Below are 21,075 nucleotides of genomic sequence, written 5' to 3' on the forward strand. Positions count from 1 at the left end.
AGTTTTCCATTCTTTTACAATTTCATTGATTAGATAATTGCCCACTGTGCAAATAGAAAACTTCCTTTTGAGTACATTTCATAATTTCCATTTACCTATTAGATTAAAATATAAGTTGTCAATGATTAATTCATTCTTTTAATCATGCATCAGTGTGTTTTTCAGCAATAATCTATTGAATGATTGAAAAGGAAAATTGTAGAACATGCATTTTCTGGGGTGGAAATATTACTATTAACAATAGTGTATTTTGTGGTACTTTGTATTCATGTGAACATTACTTTTTATAATAACTTTTTTTTTCCCAGTTCTTTCTGTAACTAATCATTTTACTTAAAAAATGTTGTGTTGGGGTGGCTAGGTGGCACAGTGAATAGAGCACCGGCCCTGGAGTCAAGAGCACGTGAGTTCAAATCTGGCTTCAGACACTTGACACAATTACTAGCTGTGTGATTTTGGGCAAGTCAACCCCAATTGCCCTCAAAAAAAAATGTGTTAATGAAGTGCTTTTGGATTTGTATGTATATAGTTTTCTTAATGTTTTAAGAAAAAAAAAAGAGAAAAATGTTACTGGAAAGTTATCTTACTGGAATGTAGTATTCAACTTTTCAAAATAACTTAAGATGCATTAGTTTTGCATACTTGTCATATTTGCAGATGTCACAAAGTTGTGAGGATTATTGTACACATTAGGTGACAGAACCCTAATAAACAAAGATCAAGTTTTTTTTTAAGCAATTGGGGTTAAGTAAGTTGCTCAAGGTTACACGGCCAGGTGTTTCTGGGTGGGTGCTAAGTGTCTGAGCCCAGATTCGATCTCCAGGTCATCCCGACTCTGGGGCCGGTGCTCTTACTCGCTATGCTATCTGGCTGTCCCAACAAAGATCAATTTAATAGGATAACATTTTAAGTACTTCATTTGGGTTCCAAAAATCAGCTTCCCTAGAACAGAAATAGGGAAGATGTTTTAGGAGGATAACTCTTATGAGAAGATCTGGGTTTGAGTTCCCTGTTAGTTCAGGATGAAGTCTAACTTGCCTGCCAAAAAGTTAGTATTTTAGACTGAGGTGTATTTTCTAGAACAAAGGACACAATAGTTGCATTTTAATCTGCTTTAGTCAAGCCACATCTGTCATTTTTACATCTAAATATAATATTTTTAAAAGATAAAGACCAGTAGGAATTTGTCCTGAAGAAGGCAACCACGAGATGGCTAGAAAATTGAAGAACGTGCCTTACAAAGACTGGTTAAAAACTGGAAATATTTAACCTGGAGAAGAAAAGACTAAAGCAAAGTAAACTAACTAAACCAGTAATTGTCTTTTAATGTTTAAAAGCCTCTCATGTAAAAGGGGGATTACATTCTTGATGAGGGAAAGTAGAACAGGGAGAAAGAATGGGAGATTTGCAGAGTGGCAGATGTAGACTTGACATAAGAAAAATTTTAACAATTAGAATGAATGCACTACCTTAGATTCAATTAGAAGTTGGATGTAGAAGATGTCTGAAATCCATATCCATATCTTCGATACTATGATTCTTTAAATTAACTAATCTTGTAGGTTTTATAAGAAGCAGTCTCCTTTTAAGATTTCTTTTACTTATCCACGTCATAAGTCATGTACAAAAGAAATGCTCAAAATCACCTTCAGTATTTTCCTCAGAACTGTTTAGGTTAATTTCTGAGAGCAGTAGACCACGTAGTATTGGAATGATTTTTATTGGAATGATTTTTACGTGCATTGCTCATTCCAAGTAGACATGAAGTTTAAGGGAAAAGAACATTAATCTTTGACTCAGTAGAGAATTGGAATTTGTATCCTAGCCTCATTACTTACTAGGAGTCTAACTTGGACAAATAAATCACTTCATTTTTTGAGCCTCAGTTTTTTTCCTGTCAAATTCTGTATAATATTATTGGCACCACCTATATAACAAAATTATTGTGAGGAGAGTGCTTTAATAAATCTTAAAACAGTATAATGAATCATTAGCATTTTCATTATTCTCTGATTTTAAGTTTGAAAATGTGTTTATTTCTTGCTCTGTATTAGTAATTTATGATATTGAAGCTTCAAATTAAAATGACTTGAATCATATCCATGAAATCTCTGATGTTTGAAGAATAGTTTGGCAAAATTGCAATGTAATTTTTTGTGTGGTTTAACTCAAGGATTTTAATCATTTTGTAGTAATATATAGTGAAATACGTATTATTTATAAGCCATGTAACTGCTGTTATATATCTCGTATATGTCCAAATTTGTCTTTGCACAAATATTTGCTTTTGCAAACCAAGTATTAAAACAGTTTTTAAACATTTACTTTTAAAAATGTAAGTGTTCATTGCTACATATAACTGTTGTTTATTATAAGATAATTCTTTTATATTTCAAAGTTTATCTTTGTATAATTAGATTTTGCCAATGAAGTATTAAATAATTTTCAGACAATTAATTTTTTAAAAATATAAATGTTGGTTCCTTTAGATATGTATTTTTTTGGGGGGGGAGGGAGGAAGGCAGGGCAGTTGGAGTTAAGTGACTTGCCCATGGTCATATGGCTAGTAAGTGTGTCAAGTGTCTGAGATCACATTTGAACTCAGGTCCTTCTGACTCCAGGGCCAGTGCTCTATTCACTGCACCACCTAGCCGCCCCTAGATATGTATTTACCAATATGGTTTTATAATTGTTAACTATTAGAGAATTGTTTTTATTACAGATTATCTGTTTTTTTTTCCCTCTTCCAGCCTTGCACTGAAGTGCTATTTATAGACATATTCCATGAATATAATCAGACTCTTACGCCTATACTTTTAGAAATGGTACAGACACTGCAAGGTAAGATTTTTATATTATTTTACATTTTCAGTTCATATTAATCCACTGCATTAGGGCCACTTGATTTCTGTTTTGAAAGCATATTTTTTAATTTAATTTTTTAAGGCTTATTGATATAAAATGAATGAAATTTAATATTTGTTGTTTCTTTCTTTTCTTCCACATGATCCTAAATATACAGGATAGTTTTAAAATTATAAGTGGGTGGTGAAAATTGGCACACTGTGTCTTCTTTGGGGCAGGTACAAAAAAGTGGGTGCTTTTACCTCTAGGTTCTGGGGAGGCTAGGTGGTGCAGTGAATAGAGCACTGGCCCTGGAGTCAGAAGGACCTGAATTCAAATCCGGACTGAGACACTTAACACAAAAACTAGCTGTGTGACCTTGGGCAAGTCACTTAACCCCAATTGCCCTCCAAAAAGCCAAAAAAAAACCCCCCAAAACAAAAAAAACAAAACACCTCTAGATTCAGATGGTTCTTGAGGGTGGGGAGCCATGTAAAGGAATTGTCTGTTTAATGGGTCATAGAAACAAGCTTACTTTGCTTGTGTGCTCCTTTCTCTCCCTGCTTGTGTATGTTTACCCATTGAGTTGTTAAATAGCTTCATGCCAATCCATACTTACTTTTATTATGGCTGGCTATTCATAAAGTTGTCTCTTAGCTGAAATACTTTATTACATTACGATGCAAAAAATATTTTTTCATATAGAGTATGGCATGTTTAAATATTATAAGTGAAAAACTGCTATTTGTCTGCCAAGAGTTGTTCTGTAGTAGGATATCTGGCCACTTGTTCATTATAGCTTTTTGATAAGTATCCAGGATACTGTAGAGAATTTGCTTTTTCTCTTCTTATTCATTCATCTTTGGTATTTATTTCTCTCCCTTCTCTACCATCTTTGCTTATTTCCTTTTTGCCTTTCTCTTATTTTCCTGTGGTTTTCCCAGTTTCTTTTTCCAAGAACTGTTCATTTCACTTTTTTTTTTAGCATAGGCTTTTCTCCCATCAGTACCAGATCTTTGAAATTCCATTTGTTATCATGTTTTGCTGTGAATGTTATATAGCTTGATGAATGTCATTAGTAAGATTCTGTAAGGATTTGTACCTTTGCTAAAAATCATATACTTGGGTAACTAGACATCTCACTGTTTGCTGAAATCACCTTGCTTTTTTTCCCTCGTATTTGCTCAGTCTATCTCCTGTAGCGCATGACATGTCATTTCCTTCCACCTTTTGATATTTTCAAGTAATTTTTTTCTTTTTGCTTTTTGGAGGTCAATTGGGTTGAAGTAACTTGCCCAAAGTCACATGGCTAGGTTTTTTGTTTGTGTGCATTAAATGTCTGAGGCCAGATCCGAACTCAGGTCCTCCTGACTCCAGGGCCAGCACTCTACTCACTGCGCCACCTAGCCGCTCTTTTTTTTTTTAATTAATTAATTTATTTTTATTATTTTTTTCTTTTTAAATTTTTTTTCAAGTAATTTTAAAATAAGAAATGTGCATTCTTTAAGTTTCCTTTTTTGTTTTTCAAACATTTAGTATATGCAGTGTTCGTGGATTAAACTTCTTATGCATAGTCAACTCTTGTTTATCCACAAGGAAGATCATTGAGGCCTAATCTTAACTGTCAGATTTGATGAGTTATTTTGCCTAATTACTGTTTTAATTATTTCAGCTTCCTTCACATCACACACTGTTTCAGTTTATCCCTTATATAGTTTACACTTTATTAGGGAATCTCTTAGAAAGTTGAGACTAACTCACCATTTCATTTTATTGGTTGTTCTGTACTGATAGGTTTATCACATTTTCAGATGTTAATCTGTCAGGTTTCATATTCTAGGGTTATTGGTGGTCAACATGGTCAGGACCTAGGAAAGCTGGTTTATGATAATAAAAGAATGCACTTTGAAAGTAATATTTAGAGCTGAAGGTTGTTTGGATAATAATGAATTAACATAGAGGGAATTATATGAATTGAAAGGATTGTTTTTATTGGACTTTCTCAACCTGATTTTTAATCTATCTCTACCAAATAAATATAGTACTGTGTCCATAGGTTAGTCATATTATCTAGTTGGCAAATCTCATCTCTACTGAAGGAAGTACCAAATTCTTATTTTCCTTTCCTCCACTCAGGTGACCATTCCTTCTGTGTGTATTTATCACAGCATTATTATTTTTATTTGTGTACTTTTTTATTATTGTTTTTTAATGTTGAATTTTTAAAATTTTCAGTTATATTCCTTTATGTTCAGTTATATTCCTTTATAGATGGACTTTTTTCTAACAGACTACTAAGGACTAATGTATTTCAAAATAAGAATTTCTTCAAAGCATCCTTATTCTTCAAAACATCTCATATTAGAGATGTTTCTGGAAAGGCTTCTTTAAATAGATGATTCTGTTTGTGTGTGTAAACTAATGTATAGTTTATCTACTTTCCAGACATTACCTACTTCACCTTTTTTTTGATGCCCATTTTACTTTGGAGCTAGTAGTCCATTCTCTACTCATTTTAGAAATAACCCTGTTTATCTGTTTTATACCATTCCAGCAAAGATCTGAATAGGCACTGTGTATGATTTTCTATATATCACATACTGTTTCCAAGTCTTGTAATTTCTGCCTTCACATCTCTCATATAAGTCCCCATCTTTCTTTATCTTTCTTTAGTCTTTTATCTTTTATCTAATCTTTTATCTATCTCTCTTCACTTTTAGAAAGTCCCCACTTTCTTTAAAGTGAAAATCTTTATCACTTCATGCCTAGACTATTGTAATAACCTTTCAATTAATTGGCTTCTCTGCCTCAAGGCTCTTCCCATTCAAATCCATCCTCTACACAGCTGCCAAAGTAATTTTCCTGAAATATCCGAATGATCTATATTATATGTTCTCCTCACCTCCATCCTCGCACAATTTTAGTTGTTTCTTGTTACCTTCAGGATTGAATTGAATATCCTCTCTGACATTTAAAGCCTTTCACAACCTGGCCTCTTCCTATCTTTACAGTCTTCTTATATTTTACTGTCCTCTACATAACATATGATTGAGTATTACTGGCTTCTTGCTGTCTTTCTAGTCCCACACTCTCTCTCCCATGTCTGGAATGCTTTGCCTTGTTGCTATCGCCTAGCTTCTCTGGCATTCTTCAGGATTGAGCTCAAATCCCACCTTATGTAGGAGCCCTTTTCCTATTGTATCCTGTGACTCATCCCCTTCTCCTTTTCCCTCATCTCCCCATCTCTTCCCTGCCCCCTAGTTCTTTCCCTCTGTATTAATTTCTCTTTATGCTATATTTTCCTTGATTTTGTTCACTAGAATGTGAGCTCCTTGAGGGCAGGGGCTCCATTTTTTTTTGTGTTCCCGGTCCTTAGCATTTGGCTATATACCCATTTATGCTAGCACACCAGAGAGCTGCTAGCACAGGTTCTTGATCTGCTTTATAAAGGAAAGATGGCTAGGTGGCACAGTGAATAGAGCACCGGCCCTGGAGTCAGGAGGACCGGAGTTCAACCCCAGCCTTAGACACCGGGCACACTTACTAAGTGACTTGGACAAGTCACTTAACCCCAATTGCCGCCTTTCCCCCCTCCAAAAAAAAAAAAAAGACAACTTCAAAGGGGTTAGTAATCTTGCTTTAACTAAACAATGCAGAAAGATATATAAGTAGAAGGTAAAGGTAAAGGAGTGAGTATCCAAGAAAGACTAATATCATCTACTAGTTCAGGGTAAAGGTCTTCACCCTGAAAGTGGAGAAAATCAATTAGTAATCCAATAGACAGGGCTTGAGCTATCTTAACCCAGTAATAGAACTATTTACATGCATCACCAGACTGAGAGAGTGCCAACATCTGGGTTCACAAAGCTGGAAAGGGGCAGAGGGGAGCCCTTTACAAAGGCTATGCAGACTCTCATTTGGGAAATAAAGACTACCTCGGGCAAAGCATTCTTCCCATGAGTAAGCCCCAGGCAAAATATCAGTTTCTCAGAGTATATACAGTTTTTGAGCTAAGACTCAGCAGCTGCTTGGCTCAGTGCCAAAAATAGTGAAAAACCTATGTGACTGAGCACCTGATTGACTTAGAGCCAAAAGGTGTGAGAGCCTACATGACCCCGTACCTAACTGACTCAGTGCCATCAGGCTCTGGGCCAGGGCTCTATGTGAAATACCTGGGAACAAAAAATTGTTATGACCATGGATCCTGGGAAACTGAACTCTAAGAAATATTAACAAAAATCCATTTTGCTTATATATATATAGTACGTGCTTCATAAATACTTATTGACTGTATCACTATGATGCTCTTTCAGTCTGGCACTAGTTTGCACTCATTAATCTAGGTAGCAGAAGAGAAGCTGTGCAAAAGTCAGGTCCTTAAGTTCTTATTAGTATTACTTCATTATTTGGTTTCAAGTGAAGTCCTAGAATATCACATTCCCATATTCAATTGTAAGTTTGAAAATACCCTATAAAAAATCTACATTTTTTTGAATTTTCCATATTTCTTCATACCCTATTCTCCATTAGTTGTTATAGGTGATTTTAATTAGAAGTTAAACTGAGGTGATTCTGTGAGCAAAATAACATTTATTAGTAGGTGCATGCTGCCTGCCAATAAAAGGGTTAATGGTTTGCCTCCATTGATGCCAAAGACCCTGAGACAGACAGCTCCCCTTTTATAGGTTTATATTTATAAATTATAGAACAAAGAACAGAACAGAGTAGATGACACCATAGGGTTGCAGGCAACATGGTTATGGAGCTGAGGCTCAGTGAACAGCATGATTGGTTGGGAGTTTGTTAATGGGGGCTAGCAATGACCCCTCCTTCTCTTCTGAGACTAAGAAGTGCTCATTATTTGAGTCCAGGTATAAGATAGTGGCCCAGACTTCTTATATAGCAAACCAGACATGAAGGACAGCTTGGTGTTATAAAAATATTAGACCCTATTCCCGTGTGTTCACATGAATCCCTTAATTAAGGTTTATCTAACTTTAGATCAGTGATTAGCAGGAGAGCTGGGTTTTTAAATTTAACCCATGATTGGCCAACTGAATTCTGGACCAAGTTGAGAGACAGAGAACCATGACCTAGGCAGTTATAAGACAAAAGGAATTAATTGTAAGTAGAATCAATAAGAAAATGATACAGAACCAATCTTAATCTTCTCATAGTAAATTTTAATAATTTATTTTCTATTCTATTATACAATCTTTCTTTATCTCTCTGAGATAGTGGATATCAAACTCTGAGCTGTATTTGTATGTGTAAGAATTCCCAGTATTGTATTATTTGATTCAAATTGAAATTATTTTGTTAGAGTAGCTAGTTTATTTACCTTTACTTATTTATTTTAGGACCAACCAGTGTGGAAAATACCAGTGGAATTCTGATCAAAGATGCTGGTATGTTAAAACTTGATATATTTAGTAACATTTACTGCTTTTTATTATTTCAATAAGGTAACTTAAATGTTGATATGAGAAAAAAAGTTCTCTCCCTTCTTTCAAAGTATTAAAGAAACTTGGATAAAAAGGTTCTTTGAAAAAATTGTCTTAAATGAAATTGTTTATCTGATTTTTAATTTGTTAAAATAAATTTTCTACTTTTTGAGAGTAATTATGCATTAGTAATTTTTAATTTTTTTTTAAAATTAGAGACAGTTTTATATAGTATTCTCTTATGTGAAAGAAACAGTTGGTAATTAGTAAAAATAATATATGGATGATGAGACATCTTGAAAATCTTATTTTACCCCTAGTTACATTACATTGACTACTCTTTACAAGAAAGTTTTCCATTGGGGGAATCTTATTTGATAATTGTAATCAATAAATTAAGCTTTGTTAAAGTACAGGATTGAAATTTCTGATTTTCTTCTTCGTAGTCTATAATGCAGTTGGATTGGCTGCTTATGAGTTATTTGACAGTGTGGATTTTGATCAGTGGTTTAAAAACCAGTTGCTGCCAGAATTAAGAGTTACTCATGATAGGTAAGTGTTTTCCAGAAAGATTTCCTATATAATTATACGCATGCATAAATGTCAGTTAGTGTATGTAACTTTAGAATGAGTTATGAAATCATCGCCTATTGATAGGAAGTCACTGTTTATGAGACAACAGTAATAATGATTAACATTTATATATAGCTTTGACTTTTATCAGACATTTTCTTCTAATTATGTTAGACTTTCTTCTTTTTTTGCTTATGAAGAACAATGAAGAGCTGTTAGATGAGTTACTCCAGGTCGAAGAACTAGTAAGGGACGTAGTAGACAGTACCTGAATTCAGGCCTGTTTCCAAACTTGTGACTCTTTTGACTAAACACAGCATGCAGTCTTATTCTAATGCAACAAATAATTTTTAAAAATCCAAACTTTACAAATTAGTTGACATGCAGAAATTGAAGCAGATCTCTACGGCAAATACCCTAATTTCTTCCAAACTAAGGCCCAGGCTGATAAAATTATTTGTCTGTGGTCACACAACAAGTGATTAGAACAAGAATAGAACCCAGGTCTCTTGACTCATAGTCTAGTTTTCATTTTACTGAAATTTGCTATCTTACTTTAAAAACTAAGAAATTGTTATAAGAAATTTTTTTTTTCAATGATGGAGAGTGAGAAGGAAATAAAATAGATTTCGTTTATAAATGAAGTGGTTGTTGTAGTAGTGGGGTGGTACCACTGATGTGAAATGTTAATATTGCAAGCACTTTCAGATGAGGTCACTGTATAAGTTTTACTTGACTGTTTTATTTTGTTGTAAGAGACCTCTCACAAACTGATAGTAATCTGTAAATGTTCATAATATAAAACCAAAACATATTAATAAATTTTTTAAAATGCCATGATGATTTCACTTAACAGTAAACTGTTGGCCTCATCTTTTAGGTATAAACCATTGCGACGCAGGGTGATTTGGCTAATTGGACAGTGGGTTTCTGTGAAATTCAAGTCTGACTTAAGACCCATGTTATATGAGGCAATTTGTAGTTTGCTTCAAGACCAAGATTTAGTTGTAAGTATACATAAACATCTTTGTTTTTATTAATATTTCTTTGCTGTTTTATTTATCTACTTTACATATGAGAAAAAATTTTAAACCAATTTCATATATTTGTTTTATACAATTCTCCTTAAACATAGGTGTACGTCCTTCATAAATGCATTCTCATCTAATTGATGAATAGTGATATGTGGTATTCAGTGAAAATTTCATTAATTTTGAAATATCTTCTTCTATACTAACCTGATTTTAAAAAATCATTGAATATTGTTAGAATTTAATTTTAAAAATTGTTATAGGTTTCACATAATTTCCCTTTAGATGATAAAATTTTCTTTGACTTTTAATATGTAATTATACTTGTACACAGGTTTAAGAACATATTCATGGGGTGAAGTAAGTTATTCCTTTATTTTACTTAATGGTTGAGAATCTCTTGTGAAGCAGGGCTATGTGTGTGTATTCAATAAAACAGTATTTATTTATTTAGCAAGCATTTATTAAGCACCTAACGTGTTAGGTGCTATGCTAAGTGCTATGGTTGCAAATACCAATGTTACACTGCCTTCATTTCTCAAAGAACTTGCTTCATATTAAGGAAACAACTTGTATGTAGAAAATTAAATACAAATGTATCAAAATTATTTTCTCAGTAGAGGCCATTAACAACTGCAAGAAATATATTGGTCTGTCAACAAGCATTTATTAAGGGCCTGCTAGGTGCCTAGGATACAAAGACAAAAAACGAAATAATTCCTATTCTCAAAGATTTGAGACTCTTTCTGGATCAGGGCTGTCTTCTTATAGAAGGTGACACAAGCTGAACTTTGAAAGAAACTGAGGTTCCTGTGAGGTATGGTAAGGAGGGAATGGTTTTCTGACAAAGGGAATGGATTTTACAGGTGAACTGGAGATGGAATGTTGTGAATTGAGAGCAAGTGACAGGGAGACCAATTTGGCCTAAACACAGTCTTAGGAAGGAACTCAGTATTCAGTAATCCTTTGAGATTGCTAAGGTGTAGAAAAGGCAAACAGAGGAATTTGCATTTTGTCCTATAGTCCAGAGCGAGCTACTGGACCTTCTCGAGCATTGGTATGACATGGGTAAGTCTTTGCTTTAAGAATGTCAGTTGGGTAGCTGTGTGGAGGCCAGATTTAGGGGAACAGACTAGAAGTGCAGAGGCCAAAGTGGGAGGCTTCTCCAGTAATTCAGGTGAGAGGTCATGAGAGCCTGAAATAGAGTGGTGTCTTTACCTGTAAAGAATGAGATGGCTGTGAGAAATGTTGTAGAGGCAGAATCTTCGAACCTTGGCAATTGATTGGATGCCCCTGAGGTTGTAATCCTGGGTGACCAACAGGATGGCAGTGTAGAAATAGGAGCCCTAACTAAGATCATCACTTCAGCCTTCATTTTTTCCAAAAAAGGATAGGGTTAAATAGGGTGAATTGATATCCACAAGGAAATAAAAGACTCTTAAACAGTTAACTTTAAAAAAACCTTTTAGTTGATATTTATATATAGATAGATGTAGTTGACAGGTTTTCAAAAGAAGTTGAGTATTTGTCTTTTTAACATTTTTATTTCTCTTAGTATAAGCTTCACCCTCATTTTATTTTATTTGCTGTTTGGAGAGGGGAAGGTGACTTGCCCAAGGTCATATGGCTAGTTTTGTGTTAAGTGTCTGAGGATGGATTTGAACTCAGGTCTTCCTGACTCCAGGGCCAGTGCTCTATTACTGTGCCACCTAGCTGCCCCTCTTAACCCTTACTTTTGAATGTTGCTAATTTTATATATTTTTTCTATTTTGATGCTTATAGCTTGACTTTAATTGTTTCCTTCCCTTTTCGGGTTCACTTTTTAAAATCTTTTCATTTTAGTGTAATTCATACCTGTCCCAGTTGCTATTTTTTTGTTCCTCAGATTATGCCCTGTTACAGGACTTGTAACCTGCAAAATGTATATTATGAATACTTATGATGTATTTGTAAGTACTTAATATTCCCCATTCTATTGCTTGACTTTTTCTGTTCTTTGAATTTTTTTCATTGGCTGTCAGAGTTCTATTTCTCCATGTTAACCATAGGATAATTATGTGATTATTGCTATTTAATGAATGCTTTCTATGAAAGAAAAATCTTTTGTCTATTTCATTTAATTTCATTCAGTATCACTTTATAAAATTGTTACAGTTTTTAGCAGATTCATAATTCTCTTCTAGCTTTTAAAATATGCTATGATTTTGGTACCTTGAATATTTTACATAGTCAGCTCTGAATTAGCAGTGTGTAGTTTATCCATTTTGTTGTATTATTCTTTATGTTTCTTTCTTTTTCTTTTCACACAGTTTTTGGTTCCTTCCCCCTTTCACCAGTTTATGTGAACCCCCAAAAATGTAAAATTTTTATATTGGCTATACAGAAACACAGCCAGGATGATAAACCATATATTGGTAAAGTTACTCTGATCAGTGCAGTTTTACAATAGCATTGTTAATATGTCATAACCATAAATTTCCTTAAAACTGAAATAATTTGGCATCACAGTAAATCCAATTATTGGGTGCTGGTTTAGCATTACTAATATTATCCTTTGTCCAGTTCTGTGACAAGAGTGTATTCTTTTTTATAGAATTTATCCTAGGATAACTCTTGTACTTTTCCCTCGGTTTATACCAGCCCTTCCCAAAGGTCTTCTCCCTTTTCCATTTATAACATTGCTCTTGTGACAATATCCCTCTTCCATTTCACTTAGTCATATTTTTATGGAACCAATTAAAGACATTATGTTGGTGGTCTTAAGATGCACTTCAGAGACAAAGCACTTTTTCTCTTTGTTTTAGATTGTTTATAGTACTATTAACTTTTCAGTTAGACAATTGAGTTGACTATGAACGTCTTATTTGTTATTTACATTACATATCTGATTTTGTCTTTCAGATATTCCTTTCAGCCATGCTAATTGCAGTTCCTTTTTGCTTGAGGCACCCTTTATGAACTTGTTGTAGCTAAAAATTACCTCATCACCTCTTTGCCAGTTGCTTAATGGGATAGTATAGTTCGCCTTGAGGAGGCACCAGAGTTCTATCTTTCTTGATTTTTTTTTTCTTTTTGGAGGGGGGAAGGCAGGGCAGTTGAGGTTAAGTGACTTGCCCAAGGTCACACAGCTAGTAAGTGGTAAGTGTCTGAGGTTGTATTTGAACTGAGATCCTCCTGACTCCAGCTGGTGCTCTATTCACTGTGCCACCTAGCCGCCCCTCCTTCTTGATTTTTTAAACATAGAAACTTTGAAAGTGCTATGAGAATCTAGGTTTGTTTCATTTTCTCACCTTAATTCTTCCAAGATGATTTGTTAAAAATAGTTTAGCATTTTGTAAAATGACAGCTAGCCGGCAGTGGATAGAGCTCTGGACCTGGAATCAAAAAGACCTGAGTTCATGCTCGAGTTTACTGAGCTGTGCAGTCACTCTTAGTTTCAGTTTTGTGTTCTCTAAAATTGAGATAAATTGTGAGAATAAAATGAAATATTGATTTATTATCTGAATCAGGTTGATAGTATAGCAACTTCCAGGGAGAAGCATCAAAAACAATATTTAAAAAAAATTGTTACTTCATTAATCCACTTTCAATGTCATTATCATTTTTATCTTAAAAAATAATGTTTACTGTATGTCACATTGACATTTAAATTATATTTTGGGGGGAATTTTCCTATTCTGTATCTAGGGATTAAAATTAGTTCTTAATTACAATAATCTTTTACATATCAAAACTTCATGGGGGCGGAGCCAAGATGGCGGAGTAGAAGCACAACCCTCCTGCGGCTCTGGCTTCCACCCTCCCCAATCCATGTAAAAAGGGGACTCTAAACAAACTTTGGAGCTGCAGAACCCACAAAATGACACAGAGAAGCCAACCTCCCGCTGAGAACAGCCCGGCAGGCCGGCAGGAATCGGCCAGCGCAACACTCTGGGAGCCGAGCCCAGCACCACGCTGAGGCTTTAGCCCCAGGGCGGGCCTGACCAGCCGCCAGCCAGAGGGACTCCAGATCAGCAGCAGCTGTGGCCTTTTCCAGATTTATCAATACACAGATGCGAAGGACAAGGTGAGAGGCCAATGCAGTCTGGACTTTGGGACCCAGTAAGTGGGAGTACGTGGCTTTTACCCCCAGGGCGAGAAACCGCTGAGACGCCAGCACAGCCAGCCAGCGCCATGTGGCGGCTTCAACTCCTGGCCAGCAGAGTGTAGGGGGACCAAGCACCAGTCTGAGGGGTAATCGCTCTTGCTTTAACCTGCTTGGATCTGGATTGCAGTCTAGGGTGGAGGTCCTGGAGTGTGTGTCCAGCTTGCCAGAGCGTGTGGAGACCTCAGAGAGGGCATCCATCTAATACCTCCAGCAGCTGAGAAAACCCCAGCGTTTGGGACGAAAACTCCCCTGTCTGGTGGCAGAGTCCTACTGTGGCAAAAAGCCCAAAAGTCAAATCATTGAGTGGCAAAATGAGCAGGCAAAGGAAACAAAGCAGACAGAAGATTCCAACATTACACTCCTATTTTGGGGATAAGAAGGAGCAAGGCATGGAACAGGAGGAAATCAGTGAAGTCAGAACTCCTGCACCAAAAGCTTCAAAGGAAAATACAAGCTGGTTACAGGCCATAGAGGACCTTAAGAAGCAGATAAGAGAAGTGGAGGAAAAATTGGGAAGAGAAATGAGAACAATGCAAGAAAATTATGAAATGAGAGTCAACAGCCTGACTGAAGAAAATAATACCTTAAAAAACAGACTGACTCAAATGGCAAAGGAGGCTCAAAAAGGCAATGAGGAGAGGAATGCCTTAAAAAGTCGAATTTGCCAGATGGAAAAAGAATCTCAAAAGCTCACTGAGGAGAATCATTGCTTCAGGATTAGATTGGAGCAAATGGAAGCTAATGACTTTATGAGAAATCAAGATGCTGTCAAACAGATCCAAACAAATGAAAGAATAGAAGGCAATGTGAAATATCTCATGGGAAAAACCACTGACCTGGAAAATAGATCCAGGAGAGATAATTTAAAAATTATTGGACTGCCTGAGAGCCATGACCAAAGTAAGAGCCTGGAAAGCATCCTCCAGGAAGTTCTCAAAGAAAACTGCCCTGATGTTTTAGAACGAGAGGGCAAAATAGAGGTTGAAAGAATCCACCGATCACCTCCGATCCCAAAAAGAAAACTCCTAGGAATATTATAGCCAGGTTCCGCAATTCCCAGATCAAGGAGAGAATATTACAAGCAGCCAGGAAGAAACAATTTGAATATTGTGCTTATAGATATCTTTAATTTCTTTCTCTGAAAACTGCCTGTTCATATCCTTTGACCATTTATCAATTGGGGAATGACTTGTATTCTTATAGATTTGACTCAGTTCTCTGTATATTTTAGATCAGTGAGTCCTTTGTCAGAGACATAGGTTGTAAAGATTCTTTCCCAATTTCCCACCTCCCTCTTAATCTTGGTTACATTAGCTTTGTTTGTACAGAAACTTTTCAATTTCATGTAGTCAAAATTATCCAGTTTACATTTTATAATGTTCTCTAATTCTTGTTTAGTCATAAAGTCTTTCCCTCTCCACAAGTATGATAGGTAAACTATTCCTTGTTTTAGGAGATTGCTTACAGTATCAACCTTTATACCTAGATCATGCACCCATTTAGACTTGATTTTGGTATATGGTGTTAGATAATGGTCTATGCCCAGTTTCCACCATACTATAAAATTCTAGTTTTTCAAATTCTAGATGGAATCATTCAAAATGCTTTATTTTCAGATTCACTAAATTATATATGTGAGTTCATTAAATAGAAAGTGTGAGATTTCCCTCCTTCCCTTTCTCAAGGAACTCAAGAATGAGAATGCATTGCTTTTACCCAGATGCAGCAACATGGCCTGGAGATTGTTGATTGTTGGGGAGGTATCCTGGCAGTGATCCCCCTCCCTGCCTTCTTCCCCAGGATGTTCAGGGGAGAGTTTTGACCCCCAACCCTTAGCACAGAGAGGAAGAGAGTCTGCCCCCTCCCCCAAGCTGCATTTTTTATAGTATATTTTTAACAAAAATGATGAGAAAAAATATTTCTGTCCCCCCTTCCCCAACAAAAAGAGCCCCACCAACATGACCACCTTCTCCCATCTCTGTTTATTTTCTCTGCCTTTTTCTCTTTTCCTTTCCTCTTCCTTGATTCCTCCACTTTGATTCAGTCATGACACCAAATAGCTCCCTGCTGGGGCTTCCCTTCCCTTGGTGGAAGGGGGCAGGACACAAGGAAAAAGATTGCTTATTAATCCCTTGGGCCTCTTTTTGCTCCTTCCTCCCTCTCTCCCTCCCCTCTCTACCCCCCCATACCTGGAGGTTCAGCTATAGAGCTGTTAAGAAGGAGGGAAGCCACCCCACTGCTAGGGGTTCTTTTCACTTGTGTCTTTGGCTTACTTCCTGACACTCTTACGACCCTTCTTTGGAGCAGTGGGGGGAGGGGTGGAAAGGTTTCTTTCTTTATGAAAAAAAAAAGAGAGAAGCAAAAGGTATTTAAACTGCAATAAACTGGTCTCTGTGACCTTCCTAAATAAATGCTTAGTTCAAATTGTTAAAGTTCTGTTAGGTGAATTAAATGGGAAAATGAGATTTATTGTTATCAAGCCAATTTGTATTTAATGCAGATCTAGTGTTATCATTAGCTCTCTCTGAAAAGTACGTTTAATCTGAGGATTTAATGTATTTAACTTTGTTGAAATACAATCTTGTATGATTATTTCTGAATTGCATAAGGTATTTGGGTATGTTATAATTCTCTATTTGCTTTGTGGGGCAGTTTTATGTTTTGTTTTTGTTATTCAGTCATATCTGACTCTCTATGACCTCATTTGAGGTTTTCTTAGCAAAGATACTGGAGTGGTTTGCCATTTCCTTCTCCAGCTCATTTTACAGATGAGGAAAGTGATACAAACAGGGTTAAGTAATTTGCCCAGGGTCACTCAGGTATTAAGTGTTTGAGACCAGATTTGAACTCAGGTCTTCAGCTCAGTGTTCTATCTATTGAGCCACTTAGTTGCCCTTAAATGATTGGCTACCTAGTTTCACATTTATCACCTAAAAATTCCTGTTCAGTTTCAAGATTAAACTAGTTTAATTCTAGTAGGTTTTCCACTTTCTCTCCCTATATTCATTACTTGGTATGAGTAATTAAGGTATCACTGAAAAGATTCCTCTTTGTTGCATTTTTCAAGGTCTACTATTAATTTATTATTGATGGAGAAGTCTTTGTGGAGAAAATCTGATGGCCTGACTTTGCTCTGCTGAATCAAGTGCTTTTTTGTATTCTCAGTACATTTCACTTGATTGTTCAACTGTAAAGATATCGTCTTCCATATTCCCTTTTCAAAGCTTAATCAAGGATGCCCTCTGTGTATGGATTTTTCTAAAAAAGATTTTGTAAAGAAGGGAAAGTAGTTCAAAATTGTTCTTCAGAATGGTGGACTAGTTCACAACTCTATCAGCAATGTGAAAGTGTCCTACTTTTTCCACATCCCCTCCAGCATTTGTTCTTTTTCTTTTCTGCAGTGTTAGCCTTTCGATAGGTGTGAGGTAGTATCTCATGGTTGTTTTAATTTGCATTTCTAGGTATAATCAAAAGTGATTTAGAACAGTTTTTCATATAGTTTTTTTTCTTTTTTGAGGAGGGAAGGCAGGGTAATTGGGGTTAAGTGACTTGCCTAAGGTCACACAGCTGGTAAGTGTTGAGTGTCTGAGGCTGGATTTGAACTCAGGTCTTCCTGACTCCAGGGCAAGTGCTGTATTCATTGGGCCGCCTAGCTGCTCCCATATGGCTATTAATTGATCTTTTTTTCCTGAAAATGTAATATCCTTTGACCATTTATCGGTTGATGAATGGCTTACATTTTTATAAATTTGACTCACTTTTCTTTATATTTCAGAAATTAGGGAAGCCTTTATAAGAAAAGTTTTTAAAAGTTTTGCTGTTTCCCTTCAAATATTGGCTGCATTAATTTGTGCAAAAATTTTAAATTCCATGTAATCAAAATTATCCATTGTATTTCCCATGATCCTTTTTATCTCTAAGAAGTAAAATTTTTTATTCTCCTTTATTTTGCTAATGATATCACTCTTTATGTCTAAATCATATATCCAGTTTGACCTTATCTTGGTATATGATGTGAGATGTTGGTCTATGCCTATTTTCTTCTGTAGTTTTGTAGTTTTCTCAGCAGTTTTTGTTGAATGGTGAATTCTTACCCCTATAAAACTATGCTTGACTTTTGACCTAGCAATACTACTAATAGGTCTGTATTTCAAAGAGATCAAAGAAAAGGAAAAAGGACCTATTTGTACAAAAATATTTATAGCAGCTTTTTTTTTTTTTTTTGTGGTGGCAAAGAGTTGGAAGTTGAGGAGACGCCTATCAGTTGGAGAATGGCTGAAAAAGTTGTGGTATACAATTATAATGAAATACTATTTTGCTGTAAGAAATGATGAACAGGATGTGCTCAGAAAAACCTGGATAGATTTATTTATGTGAAGACATGCAAAGTGAAGTCAGGAGAACACTGGGCACATTAACAGCAGTATTGTAAAGATGATCAATTGTGAAAGATTTAGCTAGTCTGTGATCAAGACTGTGAGCCAAGACAATTCCAAAGGACTTATGATGAAAAATACTATCCATTCCCAGAGAGAGAAATTTTGAACTCTGATTATAGAATAAAGCATACATTTTTTTTTTACTCGTGTGTGTGTGTGTGTGTGGGGGGGGGCAATTTGGCTAATATGGAAATATATTTTGCAGGATTTCACATGTATAGTTGATATATTGCTTGTCTTTTCAAGGTGTGGAGAGGATTATGAATAAGAAAATCTAAAACTCAAAAATGAATGTTAAATTTTTAAAATGTAATTGGGAAATATTTATGAAATAAACAAAACACTTAGAAAAAAAGGAGGGAGTCAACCCCAAAAGACGCATGATGGAGAGAGATGTCTACATCTAGAGAAAGAACTAGAAAGAACTGAGTTTGAATCCAGATTGAAGCAAACTACCTGTTCTTTTTCTTGTTCGGTTTTGTTTTCTCTTTCCCATTGTTCATTCCATGTGATACAATCTTACTTTATAACCTGACTAATGTCTAATGTGAAAGTATTTGCAGATCCTATACTTGATTGTATGCCGTCATGGGGGGGGGTGGATTAGGGGAAGGAGGGAGAGAAAATTTGAAACTCAAGGAATTGTGGAACTGAATCTTGTAAACTAAAAGTAAACAAACAAGTTTATAAAGATGAAAAAATTAATTAAAAAAAAGAAAAATGGAGGGAAAATAGGCATCATAGTAAGTAGCTATTACTATTTTTTCAGTATTTTTTTTGGGGGGGGTAGTAATAATGCCTGTGATTCTCCCTCTTCCTTTTAAGATCTTTCCCTTCTTCAGAATCCATTATTCATTTCTTTGAAAACTGTCCTTTCCAGCAGGCATCTTTCTTAGCTTCTCTTCCCACCTTTTTTTTTCTTCACTGCCATTTTTCCCCCTATGTCCTATAGGCCTCTTCACCTGTAAAACGAGAGGGTTGTATTAGCTAATCTTAGAAGAACCTTCCAACTCTAGATCTATGACACTATGATATTAAAGATTATGAGTCCAGATGTGTTTCTACTATTGCTTATTTTTTTTCATTTTTCAATTGCTTTATTTACATCATTAATTTCCGCCAGATTTTGAGTTACAAATTTTCTCCCCGTTTTTCCCCTACCTACCACCCCAAAATAGCAATCCCACAGGATATCTCCTCCTCCAATCTGCTCTCTCCCATATCTTCTCCCATACCCCCTTAGACTTTTCCAGTAGTGCATGGTAGATCTCTATGCCCCAGTGCCTGTATATCTTATTTCCCACTTACATGTAAAATAGTATTAATAATAATATGTGTGTGTGTGTGTATATATATACATATATATATATATATATATATAATTTTAAACATTTGATTTTAAAACTTAGAATTCCAGATTCATCCCCTTCCTCCATTGTCTCCCACCCTTACTGGGAAGATAAGCAGTTCAGTATAGATTGTGCATGTGTAGCTTATGCAAAACAATAACATAATAGATATATTGTAAAAGACTGACTATATTTCCCTCCCTCCTATCCCACCTCCCACTTGTTCAATTTTCTACTTTGATCCCATCCCTTTTCAAAAGTGAGTGCTTCCAATTCCCCTCCCTCCCCCCTAAGTACAAGCTGGTTGCAGGCCATAGAGGACCTTAAGAAGCAAATAAGAGAAGTGGAGGAAAAATTGGAAAGAGAAATGAGAACGATGCAAGAAAATCACGAAATAAGAGTCAACAGCCTGACTGAGGAAAATCACACCTTAAAAAACATACTTACTCACTTGGCAAAAGAGTCTCAAAAAGGCAACGAGGAGAGGAATGCCTTAAAAAGCCAAATTTGCCAGATGGACAAAGAATCTCAAAAGCTCAATGAGGAGAATCATTCCCTCAGATTTAGAATGGAACAAAGGGAAGTTAGTGACTTTATGAGAAATCAAGATGCTATTAAACAGATCCAAACAAATGAAAGAATAGAGGGCAATGTGAAATATCTCATGGGAAAAACCACTGACATGGAAAATAGATCCAGGAGAGATAATTTAAAAATTATTGGAGTACCTGAAAGCCATGATCAGGGAAAGAACCTAGAAATCATCCTCCAAGAAATTCTCAAGGAAAATTGCCCTGATGTTTTAGAACCAGAAGGCAAAATAGAGGGTGAAAGAATCCACCAATCACCTCCTGAAAAAGATCCCCAAAAGAAAACTAGGAATATTATAGCTAGGTTCTGGAATTCCCAGATCAAGGAGAGAATATTACAAGCAGCCAGGAAGAAACAATTTGAATATTGTGGAAACACAATCAGGATAACACAGAATCTGGCCTCTTCTACACTGAGGATCGAAGGGCCTAAAAGGATATTCCAGAGGGCAGAGGAGCTGGGATTAAAACCAAGAATCACCTACCCAGCAAAACTGAGTATCATGTTTCAGGGAAAAATATGGTCATTCAGTGGAATAGAGTACTTTCAAGCATTCTTGCTGAAAAAACCAGAGTTGAATAGAAAATTTGACATTCAGATACAAGAAGCATGAGAAGGTAAACAGAGAAAAGAAATCATAAGCCACTGATCAAAGTT

The 21,075-nt window shown here is 35.7% G+C and overlaps 1 protein-coding gene across 2 annotated transcripts in view; it reads left to right on the forward strand.

Annotated features, from left to right (window-relative positions):
* IPO11 (importin 11) overlaps positions 1-21,075 on the forward strand; it is a 230,997-nt gene that overhangs the window by 64,900 nt on the left and 145,022 nt on the right. For both annotated transcript variants that reach the window (XM_069096384.1, XM_069096383.1), the window contains 4 exons: positions 2,751-2,841; positions 8,205-8,252; positions 8,735-8,840; positions 9,742-9,868. In XM_069096384.1, the coding sequence (XP_068952485.1) occupies positions 2,751-2,841; positions 8,205-8,252; positions 8,735-8,840; positions 9,742-9,868 (372 nt within the window). The remainder of the gene's footprint in view (positions 1-2,750; positions 2,842-8,204; positions 8,253-8,734; positions 8,841-9,741; positions 9,869-21,075) is intronic.

Source organism: Petaurus breviceps, unplaced genomic scaffold (assembly GCF_028583685.1).
Source record: "Petaurus breviceps papuanus isolate PSGF00001 unplaced genomic scaffold, PetGlider_PUasm1.0 229, whole genome shotgun sequence".
Classification (NCBI taxonomy): domain Eukaryota; kingdom Metazoa; phylum Chordata; class Mammalia; order Diprotodontia; family Petauridae; genus Petaurus; species Petaurus breviceps.